The sequence below is a fragment of the Acanthopagrus latus genome, chromosome 14, assembly GCF_904848185.1.
Source record: "Acanthopagrus latus isolate v.2019 chromosome 14, fAcaLat1.1, whole genome shotgun sequence".
NCBI classification, from domain to species: Eukaryota; Metazoa; Chordata; class Actinopteri; order Spariformes; family Sparidae; genus Acanthopagrus; species Acanthopagrus latus.
The window spans coordinates 12,842,129-12,866,492 of NC_051052.1; the positions used below are offsets into that span (position 1 = coordinate 12,842,129).

At 41.9% G+C, this 24,364-nt stretch overlaps 1 protein-coding gene across 9 annotated transcripts in view; it reads left to right on the forward strand.

Annotated features, from left to right (window-relative positions):
• The window catches only part of cacna1c (calcium channel, voltage-dependent, L type, alpha 1C subunit), a 210,730-nt gene that overhangs the window by 61,165 nt on the left and 125,201 nt on the right, over positions 1 to 24,364 (forward strand). For all 9 annotated transcript variants that reach the window (XM_037121307.1, XM_037121309.1, XM_037121308.1 and 6 more), the window contains 2 exons: positions 6,781 to 7,213; positions 13,871 to 13,976. In XM_037121307.1, coding sequence (XP_036977202.1) covers positions 6,781 to 7,213; positions 13,871 to 13,976 — 539 coding nt within the window. The remainder of the gene's footprint in view (positions 1 to 6,780; positions 7,214 to 13,870; positions 13,977 to 24,364) is intronic.

Genomic DNA, 24,364 nt, shown 5'->3' on the forward strand with positions numbered 1-24,364 from the left:
TGGGTTTGGTGTGTGTGTGTGTGTGTGTGTGTGTGCACTGTTGTGTCAGCGAGTACTGTAATCGTCCATTGGGGGGGGGGGGGGGTGGGGTCATAGATCACAGGGAGCAGGTGCGTGTGTGTGCGCCTTGCGTTTCGAGTGGGGGAGCGTGTGTGTGTGTGTGTGTGTGTGCACGCCCTCGTGTGTCCACGCGCTGAAGGGGAGCAGGTGTGTCTGTGTGGTGTGCTCACTCGGCCAGATAATGGGCACATATGGGCCGAGCAAGCAGAGAGGCGAGCGAGAGAGCCACCCACACGTACACGCACACAAACACAAACACATGAGAAATCAATGCATATGTACACATGCGATACGAGGCGAGCCTTCTTAAGTTTGCTTTTGAATTTGTGCCTGCGTGTGTGTGCACATGTGTGAGTGAGTGGATGACACACAAATTGGATAAAAACAATATTAGGCTTACAACCGGTATTTATGACGACAGCGAAAATGGGGATTAAGCGTAATGGGATGTCATGCGAGCCCCCGAGAAACATGGAAAGCGGCGGCAATCAGTTTCTAGGCAAAAATAAAAAGGAACAGGAGGTCGACTTTATTATGCCATTTTAAGTTTTCCAGTCTAAATAGGAGCGAAAGTGGAGACTACGGAGAGTGAGAGAGAGAGAGAGAATACATGTCAGCTGTTTGAAAATGACAGAGAGGGAAGTGATGAGAGAAAGCGTGAGAGGCAGCCGAGCGGGGAGATCAAGAGAAAAAAATGGAGAGATGAGGAGGGGTAGATTAATGGGGCGGGGGGGGCGGGCACACGGGCTGAAAATGAACTTGTCCACATGCCGGAGAGCCAATGGAGGGAGTGACAGCGATATAGATTATGGAGGGAGAAGAAGAGGGTGAAGAAGAGGAGGGCGATTGTTAATAGGTATGGGGCGATGACGAGGAGAAAAAGGAAGAGAGAGGGTAAGGGACGGAGAGGATGGATGGATGAGGGCGGTGATTGGGAGGAGGATAAAGATGTTGAGCTGGGAGAGAAGAGGAGAAAGGAAGAGGTGGTATCGCAAAAAAAAAGAGGTCATTGTTCAAAAGAAGCGATTCAGCAGGGACAGCAGGTGACTGGTGTGTTGTGTGTGTGTGTGTGTGTGTGTGTGTGTGTGTGTGTCTTGTCAGATCCACAAAAAAAAAAAAAAAAGATCAGACCCAATTTTCTGGACCTCAGTAAGGCTTGTTAATAAGATTTCTCTTTTTTCTGTTTTTCTTTTTACAAGATTTTGAATTAGAGCTGCTGCAGAGGTGAGGGCCCTCCCTCAGTGCGTGTGGTCGCACGCGTGCGTCCCGCGTTAATTAGTGTCTGATCAGGTGTCATCATCAGTTAATTGACTGGTAATCGCATCATCACCGCCCACCCTAATAGATCATCGCTTGGGAGGACGGCGGCGGCAGAGGAGAAAAAAAAGGAAAGCAGATGGAAGGATACAGAGAGAGAGAAGAGAGGCAGACGTGGAGGGAGAAAAAAGTGAAAAGAGAGAGAGAAGGGCACGCAGAGGAGATGATGTGAGAGGCTGATTTAGGGCGGGATAATCTGATTGGTCCCCTTCTGCTGTCCGTTATCTGGTCGAGCCAATTAAATGAGCCGAGCAGCTAAGGACATCGGGAGTCTGAATGAGTTTTCTTTTTTCTTTTATTTTGAGCTGGAACCATAAATTGTTGGTAAGCAGTATTAGACGGAACAAATTTGCCGCGTACTCTTTATGTCTTTGCACGCGGTGGCAACATTTATTTATTAATTTTTTTACAACAGAGAGCTCGCAGTCGCAGCGATAGTGATCTCTCTCTCCAGTCTTTATCATTAAGCAGATAAGAGCTCCAGTGACTTGAGTTCGTACCGCAGCTCATTACAGCCCTGCGGTTCAGTTCGCGCTGAAGTTGGGGCTCAGTTAGGTTCACTTCAGGTTCAGTTAGAGCGAAAGGCCGACTGTCTTTCCAGTAAACGTGCTCATGTGTAAAGACTCACCGCTCTGTGCCGCATACTGACAGTTTTTCTGTGTTTGTGCCAACATAAGCCAGGATTTTTCTTTTAAATTTCACTGGCTGTGGCACACAGGGTCTCTTCGGTTATTCCGGCTGATTGATCCGCTCCACAGGTTGAAATACTAATTGGAACGATAATGGTTTAATTTGTCCCTCGACTCCAGCTTCAACAGGGACACGTCAGTCACTTTTGCATGACTGTTGGGTCCTGAGGGAGAGGGCCAATCAGTCAAAAATCATTCAAATCAACCGCATGGAGGAGCTTGAAAAATGTCCGTAACAAGAGCCTCTCTCGCAAGACGGCATTTTTTGATCAAAGCAGGGAAAGCACAGGCGTGAATAATAAAATCAATGATGACTAAATAGCATTCAGTCGCTTCGGTTTCGGGGTCCTGTTATCACGGTTATGCCTTGCTGGGACACTTGAGGGGGAACTGAGGTTATTGGTTCCACCTGTGCGCTTTTCCTCCAACGGTAGAGTGTCTGCAGTGGGAAAAGACCCCTCACCCGTTCTTTTATCCATCAATCACTGATCCGCATGAGGCGGCCACTCAATGTACCAATGATTTAAGTATGCATAATGAGACCTATATATTTATTGTAGCGCTAATCACACTGTTAGCAGCAGAGCTGTTGGAAGAGCCGTTGATTGGCTGAATCACAGAGGAAAACCTTTGTCTGCGCCAACGCCATTGACTGCACTGACGGTAATACTTTAAGAGTGAATTAGAGTGGAATATTTCTCTGCTGTGAAGTCATATGATGGATGGATAAATTACTGGATTAAGCTCTGTCACTCACGGTTAAGCGCCTGAGCCCTCCACCCAATTTTTTTTTCCATCTTCCCTCTTTCCTTCATTTTTTTTTTTTTTACTGCTCCGTTTTAGATCCTTAATCTCCTCCTCCTGTTCCCCTCCTCTCCTCCTTGTCTGTAGATGTTCCCCCCCTTCCTAAATCATCTCTGTTTCCTTTTTTCTCTCACTGACCCTCTACCTCCTCCTAGAGTACTCTCATCCTCTTTCCTTTTCTTCCTCCATCCCCTTCTCCTCCCTCTGCTCCTTCAGTCAGAATCATATATCCATGGGCTGCTGCCGGGGCTTTTTTTTTTCTCCTGCAGAATAAAGAGCTGCTAATGGAATTACAGTCCGCACATCAGCATGTGGTTTATCATACAACACACACACGACATGACTGTGCATATGCATGCGACAGGACAGACACACAGGGAGACATGCGGTCAGACAGATTAGTGAGCTCAGTATTATTCAAGTTTTACTCTCTTCTAATCCTCACACTCTCGCTCATGCTGTGCACGCACACGCACACACACACACACACACACACACACCCTCAGTGGGGTACACCCTGCGAGAGGGGCAGGCGGAGTGAGATAAACTGATCACGCAGCAGCACAATATGCTGAAAGTGATTAGGTGCCTGCTAGTGTGTGTGTGTGTGTGTGTGTGTGTGTGTGTGTGTGTGTGAGGGAAAGAGAGAGAGATGATGATGATGCGCAACAGCAGCCAGGAAGCAGATATTAACTGACACTGGAGTCGATGGTGTAAAGAAAAAGTGGGTCTTTTCCAGGGCAGGGAGCGCTGCAGCCAAAAAGTGTGTGTGTGTGTGTGTGTGTGTGTGTGTGTGTGTGTGTGTCATGTTTGCATGCATGATAAAAGTATTTTTGCTGTTAATTCAGAAAAAAAAAAAACCTTCCAAGAAAATCAATGCCAGCGTGTAGAGAAGATTGGGAAAATATGGCTCCATCCAAGTAATGAAATGCTCCAAATTAAAACCACAGTGTTTTTATTTCCCCATAAGGCACAGCTGCATCTGATACCCAGTGACTTCACTGCTGATGAATGTAAAGAACACCTCCCTGGGCACAGTATTCAAAGCACCACCGCTCCTAAATATTTAGCAGACATATCTTGTTCTGTTGTTGTTGTTGCTCTTGTTAAGTCAGTGCCTTTGTTTTAAGGGTACCTTCCGGGCATTGGATCTTTTATTTGCACTGTAATTAAAAGATAATAAAGTTTATTTGCATGGCACTTATGTATACAAATACTACAGAGTGCTTTACATAAAGGGGAAATTTAAAAAAAAGAAGAAGAAGAAGAAGAAATTGCAGGATTAAAATCAACAAAAGCAATAATTGAAGAGTGCTGGTTTGACGATTATTGAAAGGTCACAGGGTGAAGGTAGGTTCCCTCAGGCAGGTAGAGCACCATCTTTTCTCCTCTTCACATCCACAAGACCTACATACACCTGCTGCATAAGGGGAAAAGGTTGAAGTGATAAGTATTGAATATTAGAAGTATAATCAAATATTATAAACACAGGATAGGAGTGTGACTCTCAGTTTAGGAGGACTAGCTAGTCCATGATGGTTAGCTTAGCTTGAGTCTCCGGTTGGAGGTGGTGTCGTCAAGCTAGCCTTCACCAAAAGAGGGAGAGGCCTCAAATTCACACGTTTTGTAAGTTAACGTCAAGCTTATGACTTACAAGTTGTTGTTTTTGTGGTTGCGTCACTTCTTTGCTTTACTTTTAGACACCCTGTGCTGCCCTTGGTTAAGCTAACGTTAGCTAGCTGCTGCTGGCTAAAACACAATGCTAGCTTGACTAGCTCGTTTTCAGACGTGTTTCTGTAGTGTTGTCTGTAACGTTTTACAGTGTCAAGTATAGGAGTATAGCTTGTACATACTGCAAGTGCATACTACAAGTATTTTCTATATAATACCATACTACACTTCAGAGACAAATATTGTAATATAATAATGTTAAGCTAACCGAAGTTGTTCAGATTATTTGACAGCTAGCTTGATGGTTAGCTACTTTTCTCATCAACATTTTTTGTCCAGAACTCATAAAAATCCTGTCAAATACTGATAGGAGCCAGTTTGAGTCATAAAGGCATTTGGATGAAACCTACATTTTGTTAATAATTAAATATGAGTTTATAGATTTCATCGAACTAGGGGTAGAGCGTTTATCGGCCCAATTATACCTCCTTATATACGATCAGATCTACAATAAGGCAAGTGAAATCAGCCAATTAAAAATGATCCAAAAATACAATGGAAGAAAACACCTAATAATGATAGTGGGTGTGTTATAGTTACTACTTGTCAGGACGTGTTGTAATGTCCTCTCATCCAGCGAGTTCATATGTAGAATCGTCAAGCTCGGTAGTGAGAGGAATGGGATTTCAGCGGATATTGTAACCACTCTGTAATCGTACTAAGCATACAGGATAAGTCTATCTCCCTCCGCCTCCTCTCTCTAACCCCTGTACATCCCTTTTCCCCTCCTCTCTCTCTCTCTCTCTCTCTCTCTCTCTCTCTCTCTCTCTCTCCCTCTCTCTCTCTGTCTCCTTATCTCTGTTGTTACAGCACAGGTTGGATTAACTTTACAGGGGCTCCTTAAAATTTTGCATTCTTCTTCTCCCAAAAGTAGCTTTGCATTTGTGGGATTTGTGACTTTGACGCTGGGAATTACGTTTGGTCAAATGGGACTGAAATTGGCATATTGATCATTTTCTCAGCGCACTGGTGCGAGCTCAGTTTGCATATTACTGTTACAGCCAAGATCAAGGTTTCTTGTGCTATAGAAATGTGTGGACTTATGGTGTTGTTGCATATATAGCCACATGTATTGCACATGCAGTTAATGCGACTCACAAGTGATACTGTCCAATGTGTTTTCCAAGCAAGAGTGTCGATAACAAACTTCTGTAAAATAAAGTAAATTCAAGAGTTATTGCTCCAAAACAAAATTGTTGTGTAGAAATGGCTTGATAGCATCTGTAACTGGAGCTTTTTTCCATTTCAGAATTTCACAGTAGTTTTCCTAAAGCATGAAGAATGAACCTGAAAAGGGCATATTGTATCACAGTGTGTGTAATCTACTACAGTGTCAGAGCTTTTGTGGAATCCCTTTTCGCATGTCAGATGGATGGGGAGGCTGAGAGGATGTTATAACTGTCTTTAATCTGGCTAAGCATACAGTATGAATAATCCGCTCTCTTGCAGTACTTTTACTCAGTTATTCTTGCAATTTGTCTGGGTGATACAACTATATGTAATCTCCCTGAGATTATTGTAATTCTGTGTCTCATTTCTCTCTTACATTCTTATTTTCTTTTTTCCCCCACTGCGTACATTTGCTATCTGCACACTGACTGTCGGAATTTGTAGTCTTTCACTCCGCGCTCCCTGTTCTTATGCAGGGCTTGCACCCTATGACTAATTTTATTTATTTTTTTTTTGTTTTTTGTAACTTAAAAATGTGCCAGTGATAAAGAGTTGTGAGATAATATGCCAGTCGTGTAACGTAAGCAAAGAGTATGATCATTACAGCAGCCAGTACGTACCTGCTGGTCTGACAAGTGGGGTTGTGTTTGTGTGTTGACACAAAGTGAATGGACTGTATAACCTACACAATATGCTGAGGAACTAAACAGCACACAGTTAGCTCTGTTGTACTTGCCTGACAGATGGGAGAATATTACTCATCGGTCTATTCTACAGGGAGACACTTCAGAGTCTAGAAAATATACAGGGCTTATTAACTGATATGTCAAAAATTCAAACACCCTTGAGGCCTTCAAAGCAATCTACCAATCTCTAAAGAAATGTAAACACTGTGTCAACTTGGAGGAAGCATGTGCGATGTATTAAATGAACCTCTTCCAGTTAGAAGGAGGTGATTTACTGACTGTTACTCATGGTGGTTGCTCCTCTCCTCCTCTCTCCACTCCAGGCTCCGACTACTCTCCTCCTCCCCCCCTTCCTCGGCCTCCTCCCCCCGGCCTGACTAATGAGCACAGTGGCGGTGTTAGCCACGTCGACCATGATGGAGGAGGGGGCGGGGTCAACCACGGGGTTGGAGTGGTGGGCCTGGCCCCGGAGCACATCCCCACACCGGGGGCAGCCCTGAGCTGGCAGGCGGCCATCGACGCTGCGCGGCAGGCGAAGATGATGGGCAATGCCGCAGCGAGTGGAGTCGCAGGGCTTGGGTCGGGAGGGGGCGGGCCCATCTCCACGGCCAGCTCCACGCAAAGGAAGAGACAACACTATAGCTCTAAGCCCAAGAAACAGACAACGACAACAGCCACAAGGCCGCCACGAGCCCTGCTTTGTCTCACGCTCAAGAACCCCATCCGCAGGGCCTGCATCAGCATCGTAGAGTGGAAGTATCCTTTAACTAACCATGAGTGGAGGTTTGTTTTTATGCTGTTTGAGATTCTTCATTAGAGATGCCAATTTTTCTTTGGGTTTTTTTTTGCATGTAATACTTCACACCCATCAACGTAAACTAGCAGGTGTCTTAATGTGGTAGTGCTGACCGTAACTGGTCAAAAATATTCCCAACCATGAATCGGTAAACCACCGTCCCGAGTTGACACCTGACATTCTTCACTAAGTCTCTTTGGTTGTCCTGTCTTGTCTTTTGTTGGTCTTTCCAGTATTTTAAAACCAGTGCCCTATTTTATTTACATTATTTACATAATAGGTACAAAATGTTTCAGAAGTGGTCCAGCAGATTGCATGATAGACACATAAGTTTGGATGTTGAAACACCAAAGTCACACAATATTACATTAGTTTGGTTAACCAAAGAAATGTCTTTCTTTTTAATAAAAAAGGTCTAGTTTTGTAGTACTCCCTTCCACAGTGTTGTTAGATACTGAGAATATCAATCTGAGACTGGAGAAACAACGACTTTTAATGGATGTACATTGACAGGCGCATTTCGAGGATTACATTGCTGCCATTGCAGGCTGTTTCTTAGCTGCCGGATTAGGTCATCTATTCAACCAGTTCTAAAATTTTTTGTATGTATTTGTCATTTAGATGTCAAAATAAGAAAAACTAAAAACCAGAAAACAAAGGGACGAGGTGTAAATATTCTGAAATGACCTTTAAGCCCCCAAGTTTTCTGAGTCCTTGTCTGAGTGCTTGTTAAGGATTTGAAAGACAGGAACATTTGCATCCGGCAGATGAGGAAGTTCGTTCCTTTGGCAATAACCCAACCTGAAGCAACAGAGAGTGAATCTTGGAGAAATAACGTAGACAATGCAAAAAGTTTGCTGCAGGTTCTACTTTAAATTGAAGTAGAGGAACAGAGGTGTATTTGTCCTGCTTAATGTTGCAATTTCATTTTAATATTAAAATATATACAGCACTGTAACTTCCATATCTGATCTGATGATCCATTAGAAGCTGCGATTCAGCACTCCTAGATAAATGTAATCTTACACAGGCAGTGGAATGGATGGATGGATGCAGGTAGAAGAAACTAATGGTGAGGAGGAGAACAAGGAGGAAAAGAAAGGAGGACATAAGGGACACAGGATGTAAACAGGTTAAGAATGCGTCACACTTCCCCTTCTTAATCATTACCTCTTCCCTCCCATGTCTCGCTGTGATTCCCTGCTCTCCAGTCGCTCGTCTTAATCCTTGCTCCCCTTCCTCTGTCTGTCCTTCTCATTCTCTCTCTCTCCTTCGTCTCTCTCCCTCTTTCATCTCACATTCTTTTCTCACAGGAGGATAAAACAAATTGTGTCATTTTCATCCCTTCTTCACACCTCTCCACTGCATACGTCTCTCCCCTCGCTTCGCTCTTTCTTGCTGTGTTCATCCTCTTTCCCCCAGGTTCATCCATGCCTCTGTTCCCTTCTTCGCTTCCCCCACCCTCCATCTCTCATTTATTATCCGTGTCTCCCTCTCTCTGTCCATCCAAATCCCTTTATTCCTGCTGCTCCTCCACCCGTCCTTCCTTTCTACCCTTCCTCTCCTCTGGAGAATTTTCTTTTTCTTTTTTTTAAGCCGCTGAACATAATGACTTGGTTTTCCCTCTGGGTGAGATAGATGGAGAAAGGGAGTGAGACAGAAATGGTCAGTGTCACAGTCAAAGTGATCTATAATGGGAGAGGGTCCACATGAGTATGGACTCAGCAAGAGCGTAGTCACACTTTGTCCTGAGAGGGAGTAAAGGAGATGAAGAGGAGGGGTCGGGGAAATGACAAGGGCAGGGATGTGGGCAGGACGTGGATGTCGGCAGGAGAGGCGATGGAACTGAGTAGCTGAAGAGGGAGGGTGGGATCGAGGGGAGGCTGGGAAAGGTAAACACGAAAAATGACAGAGGAAGGGGAGGGAAAAAATGAGTTAGGGGAGGAGAGGAGAGAGGATAGGGGGATCATGAGGGAGAGGAGAGACGTGAAGGCAGAGCGAATTGGTGAGGAAAAAGTGAGAGGATGTATTTGTTTGAGGAAGGTTGCGTGAGGGAATTATAGAAGTGGGAAAAATCTGAAATGGTAACATAATTGGCTATAAAACAACTAAAGAGCAACTAAAAATATGGTTTGTTATAATTGTTCACCACACATACTGTTCCATTGACCATTGAAAGTATTTTTCTCGTTCCACTCTTTGTTCTTGCAGCCACGCATAGTAGGCATCCATTTCTTAAATATCCAGAGATTTCTTGTGACAGTCTTATTAGCGTATAAGAACTACTAAATCACTGTTCTGTTCTATTCGGTCCTCCATTTGTTTTGATAGTTGCGCTCAGTTTAATGTGATAAGCCTGACTCTCGTTCACCATGGTGCGCATTTCTTCATGCGTATCACTCAAACAATGGACATGTTTTCTTAAAAATAAATCCAAATTTCTTGTGGGAACGGTCCTTGAGAGCGGAGTATGTAATCAACCTCTGTTTAACACAGGCGACTGATCCGTGTGATCACATTGTGTATTTAAAGTCATTATTAAAAGTCAAAATGTCAAAACAGTAGACCTTAAGATACCCTGTCCATCTGTGCTTATGGTGTAAAAAAAGAAAAGAAAAAGAAAATGAATAGAAAAAAGCATACATAATCCCTCAGGGTCACTGGAACAATCTCAGCCAATGACTGATGAGCGTTCAGATCATTACCCACAATTCCCAGCATCATTCATTTAAACAGCTCTGAAGGGAGGGAAGAGGGAGACAGAGTTACCGAGGGAGAAAGATGAGGGAATTAGATGAGTGAAGGAAATACGAGGGGCATTAAAGAGGGCTCTTAGGGAGAGTGAGAGACCAGGGAGAAAGAAACAGGATAGAGTCTGAGCCACCAAAAAAAAAAAAACAGTAAAAGTGAAAGTGAACAGTAGTGAAATTGCAGTAGATTTTGCCCTTCACTTGTTTCAAAAATCCCAATCAAACTGTCAGTCTTTCTGCTTGCCTGTCCGTCTAAATACCCTATTCTGGGATGTCCTTCATACCTGCAGCGTGGGCCGGTTTAAATGCAGCCTGCAGTTGAACAGTACTCTCTGTGGGTGACTTTGTGCTCTGTGATGCATGCATTTATTCTGTACATGTGTGTTGCTTTGCATTCATGTGCTGTTTTTATTCTATAGGCTTTTTGCATGTGCATAAGTGTGCGTCAGTAAGTGTGTGTGCGTGTGTGTGTCTGTGTGTGTCCTGTATTCTGTGAGTACCTCTGTCTCTAGGGATAGCAGATCCGAAATCTTCCTCCTCTGTTACCATGACAACAGCTGCTGCTCTCAACAGGTCGATGGGGCCCGTCTGAGCTCACGCACACACACACGCACGCACACACTTGTAGAGCACACACACTTACACACAGATGATAAAGGTCTGAAGCCCACACACACACAGACGCAGCACTCTCACATGCAATGTAATTATAGTATTTAAGCATTACCTGCACACTGCAAGGTCAGCGTGAGAGACAAGAAGAGAGCGGAGGCAGGTGTACATCTAACAACTATGTTCCGTATATGAAATCACACTAAGTGGCAGTTTTGAAAAGGTGTCGTTGAGTTCACTTACACAAACACGCACGCACGCTCTGTTTCCTGGCTCACAGCTTAAGTGTTGCATCAGGTCACGGGAGGGGTTACACTATTTGTATGCATTTTCAGCTCAATCAGGAAACAAGATAAATATTCTCAGCGTAACACATATGAGTGTTGAGCCTGCTCTCCCAGATAATATCAGTATATCCCTGCTTTCTTATTTGGGTTTGTCGAGATAGGAGATTATCTGTGTTGTTGTGCAGCTACATGTAGCGTTTATGTGAACTGCTGAATGCAGTGGTATTTCAGAGAATAACGGCATCCTGGTGTGAGTGTGGATGCAATCCCACTGTGACAATTTGTCGTAAGCATATACATTTAGCTTGTTAAAATGCTGAATGTATATATTACATTCTAAAATGCCTCAGACAGTAGCACCCTTGTGAATACAACATTATGTCAGCTGTGAATCCTGCTGAGCTAACTGGCTGCTGATTTCAGTTCTGTTAAATTTATTGCTGTTTTTTAGAGCCGTCAGAGTCAGTTTCTCCAATTAGCTTTGGCCCAGACTCTTACCATTAATATTGCTTTGCTTCAAGGCTCTTAAAATGGATATTTGCTATTGTAATGCTGATTTATGTGCTGCACATTAATAATACACTTGGTTTGATTCTTCACTCAGGCCCCCAGAATTTCTTTCAAGAGTTTTGCAACAAACAGTAGACCTCAAGGGTTTTTTTCAAAAATTATGGGTCAGAAACCCAGAATGAGTCACAGACCTGATTTTCTGTGGGTCCCCGCATGTCTGGAGTGTGTTTTAATGAGCGCCCTGTACAAGGGTGAGTGATTAACTTTGATGCATTTTCGTCCCAAGATGAATGATCTGGGTGATCTTGTGGCTGATGATGTTCAAGGGTCAGTACTTAATCCAAACATAAACTAAGTATTAGCCCTACCATAAAAAGTCTTAAGGCCTATAACTTCACTCAGTTTGATCCTGATTATATGCTGGCTCTGAGGATCCAAACACAAACATTTCTGGAGAGAACAATGTTCAGAAAACACAGTTACATTTCAGAAAACACATTTCCTAAAAGTATGTGTTTTGATCCTCAGGGTCACCATATAACCAGGATCAAATGTATTAAAGCTACTGCCACAAACTTAAGTTAATGCTCTTTTGCAAATAAAAAATAATGTTGTTAGTGGTGGCACAGACTTAAATCTAGTGAAGTGTTGAATGCATTCATCTTTCCAGGCAGGCAGCCATGAGCTCTGGGTCTCTTTACTGCAACACCTGCAGACAGATCTGATTTAGAATAATCCATCACTGAGAACTGTTTACTTCCACTTTTGTCATTTTTCTTAAATACCACCACTGCGAATGGTATCTCAGATGTTTCAGTACACCCAGATCCAAGGTACCTCAGCCAACAATTACCAATTGCTGTAGTGTAGTAACAAGGCCATGATCCCTTCATGGTTACCCACATGCTAAAACTGACACAGCAAATGATTAAACATTGTTCTCAAGATGGGAAAGCCTGCAATTATGGTGTCACATTATGTGTCGACGATAAAAATGTGCACTGTACATTTGCTCATGGCTTGTCCCCTGAATTTGAGGTTCTTACGATGCCACTGAGTACATTGCTATTTACATTACACCACTAAGGTCTGGAGTTTATACTAATTTGACATGCATCCAAGAGGAAAGAGGGAATGGAGAAAGGAAGGAAGGTAGGAAGAAAGGGAAGAATGGAAGAGGAGAGCAGAGGGAGAGCAAAAAGGAGGTGGAAGGAGGTGACAGCAGTGGCAGTTAGTAATTGTGTTGATGAAAACCAGACCTCCTTTATCTCTCCTTCACATTCTCTCCCTCCCTCTCTCCCTCTCCATTCTCTCTCACTCTGTATCTCTCCCACTCACTCACTCTCTTTCTCTCTCTGAGGCCAAAAATAATGAGGTCACTCCCCTCTCAAGGACCGTTCCATATAAAAACTCTCTCCTCTTTCTCATTCCCTCTCGCACTCACTCGTTCTCTGTCCACATCCCATCTTCCACGCGACAGGCCTGCTCCTCGCCGCACCCATATTAGGGCATGCACTGTCTCTGTAACCCCCCCTCACACACACAAAGAGGTTCCTAAGTGACCCAATGTGTCTTATTGTTAACGAAAAGGCTAACTCTACAGCTTTGATCTCTCTTATTGTGTACACTGCTTGTGCACTCTGCTACATGTGTATATATACCTGCTTATGTAAGGATGTATTAGCTTGTTTAAAAATACCTCCTTGTTGAAATAACATGCCTGACAAGAGGGTTTTTTCTATTTGAGAAGGCCAGAAGTCAGAGTCTGTATCATTTTGTACTGTGTACTACAAGTTTTCGAGAATAATTGGAAACCTAGCTAAACCCGATGTTTATAGATTCATGTTTTTAAAACCGCACCCAAGGGTTATTCGATCCAGTGATGGTGGTTGGCATGGACAGAATCACTTTTTTCCTCTTCAGCATATTGTTGCACGGACCCAAGATGTGGCAAAAGAATGGGACACAATCAGACTGAATATTATTTTGACCCATCCTAAGTCAAATGTCACTTAAACACACACAGTGTATATTTTCTGCCACTAGGGGTCTCTTAGTCAAAACAGTGTTGGATGTTGTCCTGAGGTAGCATGGGTTTATGGTACTTGGTGTCTTCATTGTTAAACTAACATGTTTGCCTGCCATGTAAAACTATTTGAGGTGACTCAGGCAGACATGTAATGTATAAAAGATATTGTCATGTTACGTTAAGTAACGCTCATGATTCTCTAGCCTATCATCTCATGCTTCCCTGGAAGTTTCAGCCACTCTCAACCAGATGAAACAAATGTTTACCTTGAGCAAAAGTTTGGATTTCCTTGGGTTTGACCTTTGTTGGAATCTTTGGGATAACGTCACTTCAAAGTTCAACCACTTTATAACAAATGTTTAGTTGTTTTTAGACATGTTATTATACCTTTAACAGGAACCAAGTCATATTCCTTAACCCTCCTCTCAGACCATTTGAGATCATCATTCTGATGACCATTTTCGCCAACTGTGTGGCCTTAGCCGTCTACATCCCCTTCCCCGAGGATGACTCGAACGCCACCAACTCCAACCTGGTGAGTCCTCTACAATAATTAAGCTGCTTCACAGTTATATACGCTCACTTGCTGTTTGGTACAATAGTTACTGGTTTAAGTAACTGCTTACTGTTTTGTTTTTTTCATCCTGGAAGATGGGGATTCTTGGCTTTTGTTGTTTGTTTAGTTTCCTTTGTGAAGGGTTTTCTTGACTCACATGTTATTAGGTGTGCAGTCGAGTGATGCAACATTTCAGCCTTCAGCAGTTTTTTCCAGTTAATTAGCATTACTGGGCAGCAAGTAATTTGCACAGTTTCAGCTAATTCTACCAAGTGTGAGATTCGGTGTCGTGTTTCTACACTGTCAGTGGTTCATGAAAGTGAAAGACAAGAGTAGGAAACGATTCCTTTCGTTGAATAATATTCTTTGAGCGTAATTTGCTTTTTACATTGATTGTTTGGATACCACAGAGATGTTTATTATGATCTTTCGCTTTGAATCCTGAAAAACATAGAGAGGTTCAGTCATATTTGACTCTTGAGTTATACCAAATAAACCCATGTGAGTTTATATGATCACGGCAAAGCTTAATTTTCTTTTGGGCAACAGAAAGCATTTGAATGGGGGGAAAATAGTTGTTTTGATTGAGGAATTGTGAGCTCCTTTTGTCGTGTGATTGAAGTTGTTTTGATCAAACATTTTACATTTGCCAAAATGTCATCTAATCTAATGTACTAAATGTGCTATAATTTGATATTTTGAAAGTAAAACAAAGACATCTGTTGCTAGAAAACTCAGTTTCTTTGACTGCTTCTTGCCAAAGCCCTTATCTAATTACCTTAACTGGGCTGCTCACCAGGCCCTGAGTATGTCTTTGAGTAAAGCAGTGTGTTGCTCTGTGTTTATTTAAAGCAATATCCATCCATCCATTAGCTAAACTTGCTTATCCTTGAGAGCCCTGGATAGGTCAGGGGGTTTCATACAGTACCAGCTGACTTTGGGGGAGAGGGGGGATACACCCTGGACAATGAATCAACACGATTACATATATCTGTACAACTTATATGTACGTTTGCATGCATTTGTGTGTGTGTCAGCTTGCAGATCTTTGCCAGTCTATTAGTGTGAGGAGGACACCAATCCCTCTGAGGCCGTGTAACATCTGTCACTCTGTCGTTCTTTCTTTCTAAGAATGATTTTGCCACATTTCCTAATTCTTGTGAGCTCATACTGTGCTATGAGTTTCGGATTGCTTGTTGTGTGAGCAGTGGTCCCAGTTGATGTAATACCATGTCCATGTATGGTCTAATTCCTAATTTTAGAGGAACCAGCAGTCACATGATCAGGCAAAAGGACTATTTTCTGACTTTTTGACCTTGTCCATCCATAAAGTTAGTTTGGACATATTCGCTTACTGGGAGTGGAGGAATGATATTTGTTTTGATTTGTTTTGCCATCACTCCACCATCTGATTTCTCCTTTAATGACAAAGTGTCAGAGCAGGTACATGAGTCAGCTGAGGAGTAAATAGGACTGAAGGAGGACAGCTGTTTTCATCTTCTTAATCAGTGTCCATCACCCACTCTCCCTGCCGTTCTGTCTGAATTCTGTGGGAGGCATTACAGGCTAAGTCTCGGTGATCACATTACAGTTACTCATTGGAGAATCGAAGGTACTCTTCAGTTTCTTTAAGCTCATCACGTCAATCATATTGAAATGACAGGTGGAGAGCTCATGCATGAACCAGCAAAGATGAAATCCAACACAACCTTTTCAGTTAGAGCTTAAAATTAAGAACTGTGACTTCTACAATGAATAATCTTCAGTGTGTAAATAGTTACTTTGCTTCTGTAGTATAAGATAAATCATTACGTTTAAGAAAAATAATGCTTAGTGCGTAACTTGTTTCCCACTGGACAATTCTTGACTGGATAATAGTAGCAAGTATTCATGTCTATCAGTGTCTGTCAACACAATGAGGAGAATTTTAATGCCACTCTCTTAGCTGTTTTGTAATAGAATACAGCATGAAGCGCTGGCATGCACACAAACACACCCACACATACACACACGCGCGTGCTTACATGCAAAGTTTGGCCTCCCAAATGAGCCTATTTACAGGTCTTCTATTCTTACAGAGTTATTTAAGTTCCTACTGCTGACCCCCAAATAGTTAAAAAGAAAAGATACAACACACACATGCAAACCCACCCACACACAACCTACTCACCACCACCACAGCTGTGCTCAATTAGTTTTATAACCTTCTGACAGACAGGAAGAAGTGTGCAGATGGACCAGATATACGACCTAAATAGACGGTTTAGCGGTGTATCTCCGTGTGTGAGTGTGTTTATTTGTAAATGTATGTGGCATTGACGGATGCAGAAGTTAAAAACAAATAGTCTTTTGTAGTGAAGGAAGGGGAAATGCTGCACAACAATCAGACCGACTGAAGATACAGAGTCTGAGCTAGTGTCGGTCAGACACAGTAGTTGTCAAATGTTCAATCCTGCAAATAATGTAGTTGTATTATTATTATATTTGCTATTATAATTGATTACAAAGTGTTTTCACTGCATAGTAGGGTTAAATATTGCCAGTACACTATGTTTAAAAAAAATATGATATGATAGTGGCAATGTTTTGCGTCCCTCCACTGGAGCAGTTCTGACGTAGATATTGTTGCACCCTAACATTTAGCTTCATCTTGAAATACTTTGCAGCCTCATGATGTGTCCCATTTCTCCAAAGTTCTAGATTTATATCCACATACACTGTATACCTCAAATCTGTCTTGTTATGTACCAAACATGAATCAGAATTAGAACATCACTCTTAGAAATGGCGCTTTCTGCCGACTCTGCCAGAAGTGCGTCTTGAATATGTTTACATTGTGTTTGCAGTGTGTATTTACTGTAACAGCTCTTCATTCATTATGTTTGGAAGACAACAATTGAACCCAAGGCTGCCAATATCTATATTCCTTCCCACTGGTTTATTTTCTAGAGTGTCTACTGTGATTCTCATTATATCGACATCTTAGTCATTTACAGGATGGGGTTATTCAGAGCTGCTTCAGTGACTGTTTTGCTTACGGACGCTCAAACAGACCTCATGCACATGAACCTGTGACCTTATTGTCTTACCAGTAGGAAACCCTGCCAATTCTCTGAACATTGTCCTCACACTATTATGTCTTACAGTGTCACCTTTGCCTTACAGTGTCACCTTTGCCTTCCAGCGCTACAAACCCCTCATTAAATCTAATGCGAGTCTGAGCCACAGGAGGGGTTTTAAATATTCCCAGCATCAAAGCTCTTTTAATGCAGCTCACACTGAACCCTCCCTTGTGTTATTTCACATTTTTTTGTCACCCTCCTCCTTTTGTCATCCTTTGTTTTTCTCTCTTTATCATTTGGGGTGCCCCATTGTGCCAAGCCCTTTGTGGTTTTGTTTGCTCAGACACATCTCATTTTACCAGCGTTTTATCATGTGCAGAAAATCCACCAAGTTTGATCTTTTCATGAAGCCCAAGCTCAAACCTGCTGCATCATGGCTGTGGCTCGGTATCCCAATGATGCTCTTTACATTTAGCCATCATCCTGTGTGTGAACGAGCCTGAGTTTTAGAATCAATATGGCAAGTCTTTCTTATGTAATACCAGAGATCTGTTGTATTGCTTCCAGTACAAGATTTCTATTTCAGTCCGCATCCCATAATGTGCGGCTCTGTCTCCTTGACGACATGCCCAATAATAGCAGCGGGAGAGGTTGTCATGGTAGTGATGCTCCTCATCTGTCCTTGGTTACAGGAGAAAGAGGGGTAGGAACCAAACTGTGAGAGCGTCTCTTCTCTCAGGGAGGAAATACATGCTGCACTTTGGCTAGTTTCGTTTTTTGCGGAAAAATCTTCTCTAACAAGGATGTGAAGCTTGACTATAAAACTTCAATGTGGTTGTTCTATCCCCGTTAATTTCTTCTTCTTTTTAATCTGTTTCTGTTTCTCTCTTTCCCCTTCTCCACATTTTTTCTCCATCACTTTCTCCCTCTTGCCCTCCTTCATTCCTCCATGTGATCAGATCGATATGAATACTTTCAGATTGACAGAATAATGTTGTCATAATCAAGCAATTAACTAATCAATACACCTGATTAGACACTGATTGAGGAAGAGGCAAGGGCACACACACACACACACTCACACACATACGTACACACAATCATACACTTTGGATGCCAAATCCCGAAAGCAATAAAGAGGCTTAATAGGATTCAGAGTGATTGAGGTTTGAGATAATGTTGGTGTGTGCACTGGAGATTTCTATGTTGTGTGCATACATTAGTGTAGTTCACCATGTTTGCATGTCGTGTATGTTCATGGTTGCTTTGCTGTGTGTGACAAGGTGTGTGTGTGTGTGTGTGTGTGTGCGTGTGTGTGTGTGTGTGTGTGTGTGTGTGTGTGTATCAGAGGTAGGTCACAGGGTGATGAATTAGCTGCCAGCTGTGCAGTAGGCATGTGAAACAAGTACCCTTAAGTCAATCAATCCACTTTTAGAGGTTAATGGACCCCATCACACCACACACACATACACACACACACACACACACACACACACACACACACACACAAACTTTCTCTTCTCTATCACAGCCTGATCTTTTGTTTTTTTAATTATTCTTTATATTGGGTCTTTTGTTCAGCTGTGTGAAACAGTTTGTGTTTTCCTGACAAGTGACCTCTTGTGACTATGTGGCTATGTAGCAACCGCAAAGGGTGACATCATTACACCACCACAAGACATATAATATAAGAGAGGGTTATTTTGGGGTACAAAGCATGTGGCTTCTGACATGTTGGCTGCAGATAGCACCAAACAAACCATGCAGTGAATGTTTTCCTACATTTGACCCAGGAGTTGTAGTTGCTGAAATTTAACTAGGTGGATTTACAACTGCACCACACACTTTCTAATTTCATAATAATTGACTGCCAGCATGTATTTAAATTTACAATTAATGTAGATCTCTCTTCAGGGATTAAAGGGTCTCTTGTTTGTTCATTTACGTCAAAAAGTTGCATGAAATCTATTCTGATTCAGTGCTTCGAATTTATATAACATGAAAACTCCCAAGAAGGAGTGAAAACTTTTTGTAGGCATTGCATTTTGTAGTTTAGGTGGACTAAGACTCCTACAAGATAGGCAGGGTTTTTTTTGTATTTCTGGTGTTCTTTTGTTTGTTCACATTTGACCTCAGAATTGGCCTCTGTTTTTCCATGTATATAATATTATAATTCGAAATGTATTAAATAACCTGCGGTTACTAGATTCCATTACCGATATGTTGCTCCAAATATCGCTGGGTGTCTGTTCTTGAGTGTCCACATGTCCTCTATCCTTGCTCTGCGTCTCCCCATCAGTTCTCTGGAGAGGATCAAGTTAACATGCTGTTCCTCTGGGTGCTACTCTTCTGGTTGCTAGGAGTGTCTATTTTTAGCTGCAGAGGAACGATCAGCATCTATCTGTATGTTCACTTATCTAAACAATGTTGGCCTCTGTTTTCTTGTGGTGACGTGTTTGTGTGTGTGTGCACCTCTGAAGGGCCACAGTGGAATGCAGCTACCGACAGTACATCTGGATAAGGGTGTAGACTTGTGTGAATGTTTGTGTGTCTGGTGGTGTATGTGTGAACAGCCACTATAGAGTGGTGCTTGATGCATTTATAAGTATACTATATTGATGAAGAGGATGAATGAGTGTGATAGTATATATGTGTTGTATGTAAACAGGGATAAATATGACTCACCACTGTATCGTATCTGGTCTTACACATTAGCAGGCCTCTCTGCCCCTCACAGATGGAAAACTTCAAAACTCCTAAGTTTTCTGCAGTACTACAAGTTCCAACTGTGCTGTAGCCTGGGGAACCATTATGTGGAAATTATAAACGCTGTTCCCCTTTTCAACTCCCAGAGGAAACAAGGAATATCCCAGTTACCATTCCTGTCGGAGACATGGGTGCTTTCCAACTGCAAAGTTACTATTTCACCGTGCTGTTTGCTTTCTGCTCCAATGGTCCCATATTTTGAGACGTTTTTTACCAGTTCTTCACTGCTGAAGGACTCCAATGTAAATGAATGAACCTTAGACATACGGCTGTGATGCAGTTTGAGAGCAAAATTAAGATGCTTTGGTAAAAAAAAAAAATTAAAAACACATTAGTTGTATAGCTATAAATAGTGATTGCATGGCTGAAAACTAATTTTGATGCAGTTTGAAAGTTTGAAATGTCACACATAAAATGGGAATCAGACACACCTCCATCAGCAGCATTGAATTGATTAGTGTTGGGGTGCTTGTTATTGTTCTTTTGCGTTTTCCATATTTATGTGTTTTTTCTACTGGTGAAAGCTGCTGGCAACATTGAAATGTGTGAACTAAAACCACATGGAAGAGATAATGGCTTGTGGTTTCTATGTTACAGGAAACATAAAGCCACTACTGAAACAACAAGGCTGAATTTATTGAGGAGATCATTCTACTTTGTATTATTTGTACTCTTTTGCCAGTTTAAACTTGACATACTATAATAAGCATAGAAATACTTGGATTGAAACTGAAGTCTTATTGTTTTCTTACTAACTTCATTGGCATGGCTGTTCAATGAGAGAAAATGGCCATTGTGTAACATTCGGTTATCTGCTCTGGTGTTGTCACTGTATAATTGTTATGAATCAAAAATATTTAATAAGCAAAAAAAAATATTATTCCTTGTTGTCTAATGCGTTCCTTCCCTCTTTCTCTGAGCCCTTCTCTTCTCTCCCTCGCTCTTCTCTTCCACCTAATAAAAGTGAAAGATAAAGACTCTAAATGATGGCAGCTGTGGCACCACATTCATTACAACGCCATTTCCTCTTCCTTCTCTCCTCCTCCCTTGCTTTTTAATAGTCCCATTTTGGTGATAAAGACAGAGAGATTTCCACACAAACCTCCTAACCTCTCCCTCTTTCTTCTCCTCCGCTTCTTCCTTTTTTTCCCCCTCATACTTTTTCTGTCTTTGAAGAGAAGAAAGATGGATGTTCTTTTCGTGTGTTGTGTGCCAGTCCAAACTAAAAACAGCATATCAGTATTTTTAGGGTTTTGGGAGAACATGAATGGCATGAATCCCATGATTTCTGAGCAGATCCCTGGAAATTGTCCCATTTTACGCCCCCTGTTTGCACCAAACCTGCATACCAGACCACTGTGATTTTTTGGGGGGGTATTTGCATGTGTCTGCTTGTGTGTGTACATGTGTGTGTGTGTGTGTGTGTGTGTGTGTGTGTGTGTGTGTTTGTGTATGTGTTTGGGAGGACATATATAGGATCTGTGGATTTGCATGTGGATTAGTGTGATGCTGCATTGGTGTTCAGCGCTAGACTGATTTGGCAAACAAGTCACGTTAAATCAGGTCAAATGAGACTAAAATAAAGTTTCCCTTATGCAGACACCGAGGCAAGAATTATCAACATTACATAACTGTCTGAAAGAGGCTAGTAATGCTGAGGTGAATTTTTGATAATTTGTATGTAACTCCAGATGTGCCCGCAGTAAAGGCGAGAGAGACAGAGGCGGTGAGGGAGGGAAAGAAGAGAAAGAGATAGAGCAGGATATTTTTACTGAGCTAAAAGTGTCCACCTCTGCCTCACATCGACCCACATTACTGCTCCCACAGAGCACACGGAGAGAAAGACAGAGTAATGTCTCTGTCCATCACTGAAACTGAAAATTCTCAATGCAACATTACCACAGGGAGCAATGTCAGCCTTAATGTCCTCATTCCACTTAGAAACATTCTCATCATATAGAAGTTTGCTACAGTTGACTCAAGCTTTGTGGTTCTGTTCAAGGCAGGTTTTCTGCCTAATCAGACAGCCATTTTATACTGAGCAAACAGTACACAGAAGTATAACACTTAACATATGAGATCTGGAGTATCTCTCTCTCTCTCTCTCTCTCTCTCTCTCTCTCTCTCTCTCTCTCTCTCTCTCTCTCTCTCTCTCTTTATATATATAGGTGTGTGTGTGTGTGTGTGTGTGTGTGTGTGTGTGTGTGTGTGTGTGTGTGTGTGTGTGTGTGTGTGTGTGTGTGTGTGTGTGTGTATTTTCTTGGTTGCAATCTGAAATCACACTGCTGGATGTCACTATATCCTATACACTGGCCAGTACAGATAACATCACAGAAGCAGCTATAAGGTTAACTAGTCCATAAATCAGCATGAACTTGAATGATGTATAAGTGATCACTAAGGTCTAATTTCAAGATCAGTGTTGAGTTTTAAATGTAACCTTATTTTTTCCTGAGAAATTGAGCTGCTGCACCGCTCCCCCTTGTTCAAGGACAATGGTGAGACTACCATCACTGTCAGCGTCTACATGACTTTGCTCTTTATTTTACATTTTAAAGACCAAAGCTGAGATCTGTTTGTTTGCTGTATGACACAAAACATTTTTTAAACACCAAGCTTTCTCAAGCTTAGACTAAACATTTATTGAATATATTTAACTGACTATATTCTGTCTATTTTTGATAATTATAAATTGTTGTAATTACATATTGTAAAATATAATACCCTGTTATGCGTTACAACCTCTAGTATGCCTCATCTTTGGTTGTTATACATATATACATATTTGTTGAGTTTTCATCAAGGTGGTAGACTTGTATACATATTCATTAATGTATATATACTTACATATTTCTGCTATTCTCCTGGTCTCCCATGGTTGGTTAGTGCTCAGCCTAGTTACTTTATTCTGTAAAATCTCTTAATATGTAGGATCATCCCATCACTGGAATCCCAGTTTTTAGCACACACACATGCACACACAATAAATTGCTTATACAGCAAACATTACAACCATGGCAACAAAGGTAATGGAAGTGCACAGTAGATCTCTGGGCAAATTAGGGAGGCAAACAGGTGTAATGTGTACTCTGCGTGTGCATGTGTGTGCATGTGTCTTCGTCATTCCAGACTAATATTTAACCAGCTATAAAAGCCTGGTGTTACATCACCGCAGGAGTAAGGCAAACTGCACACCAGCCACTCTCAGCTGAAAGGTCCACATCAGTCATAGAGTCTCCACAGAGCTTAATGCACAACCTGTCATTTGATTTCTTTAGTACTGGAGACTAAAAACTACTCAGTTGCAAAAATTGACATTTAGAAGCAACAGGAAGAAGCAGATTTGTCAATAATAGACTGATGTACAGTATTCAACTGTCTTTTCTGTGACGTCTGAATGAATGGTCCTGCTCCTGCATGTGAACACCTTCTGACTGCCCTGAGATTGTAGTCAAAAAGCAAAATATCTGAAATCCCATTCAGTGCAGAGGCCTCAGCCTCAGTTGCTCAATGAATTAATGGGTGATGCTGCGTTGCAGCATGTACTGGTTCTGTTTGGGAGAACTCACAGTCATGTTGGTGTGGTATTCACTGACATTTAGCCATCTGGTCTGGGATCTGGCAGCGACACAGACACAGACACACTTTCTCCCTCTCCATCCCTCATTGTGTCTGTCTTATACAAAAGCACGCAAACACACACAGACACACAAGGTGATGGTTTACACAGACATACACAGTCTGTCGATAAGGCGTGTCACTATGATGCAGAACACTGTAATATATGTGTGTGTGTGTGTGTGTGTGTGTGTGTGTGTGTGTGTGTACCTGCATGCAGGCCAGTGTGGTTTGTGTGTTTTGCCTGCATCATCAGAGGGCTGGGTTCCCATAGAAACAGATGTTTTTTTCTGTTTTTCTTCCTTGGTGGCAACATGTGACAGACTGTTTCAGTGTGAGTGTGACTGTGTGTGTGATATACCCTTAAAGTAGAACATAGGGACATGTGTTTTTTGATTAGATAGATTAATGAGGTGAATCCAGGTAAGGGCCTTATCCCCTTATTGATCTCCTTCATTAAATACACACCAGCCACAGAGGAGATGTAGATAGAGAGAAGCACATAAAGATTTTTTATGCCTTTGCAGGGTTAGGGGTTAGGCCTAGGCAAAGGCATTATGTTTTCTGGTTGTCGTCCACCCTGTTCTGGTATATCCCCTAATTTGGCCCATATGTCTACTCTGACTCAAGGACTTATTAGATTTTGGTGTTGAAAGGTCAAGGTCACTGTGACCTCATAAAACACATTTTTGGCCACAACTCAGGAATGTATACACTAATTAAGGCAAGAATTTCACACTACTGTTTAATAGGATAAAAGATGATGAAGTGATGACATTTTATATCCAAAAGGTCAAATTTAAACTTCACTGAGACACCATAATACTCTATGAAACTGCATCATTCAACACCGTAACTTGGGAACAGAAGGGCAGATTGTGACCATATTTCACACTTCGGACTCTAAATTGGTGACATTAA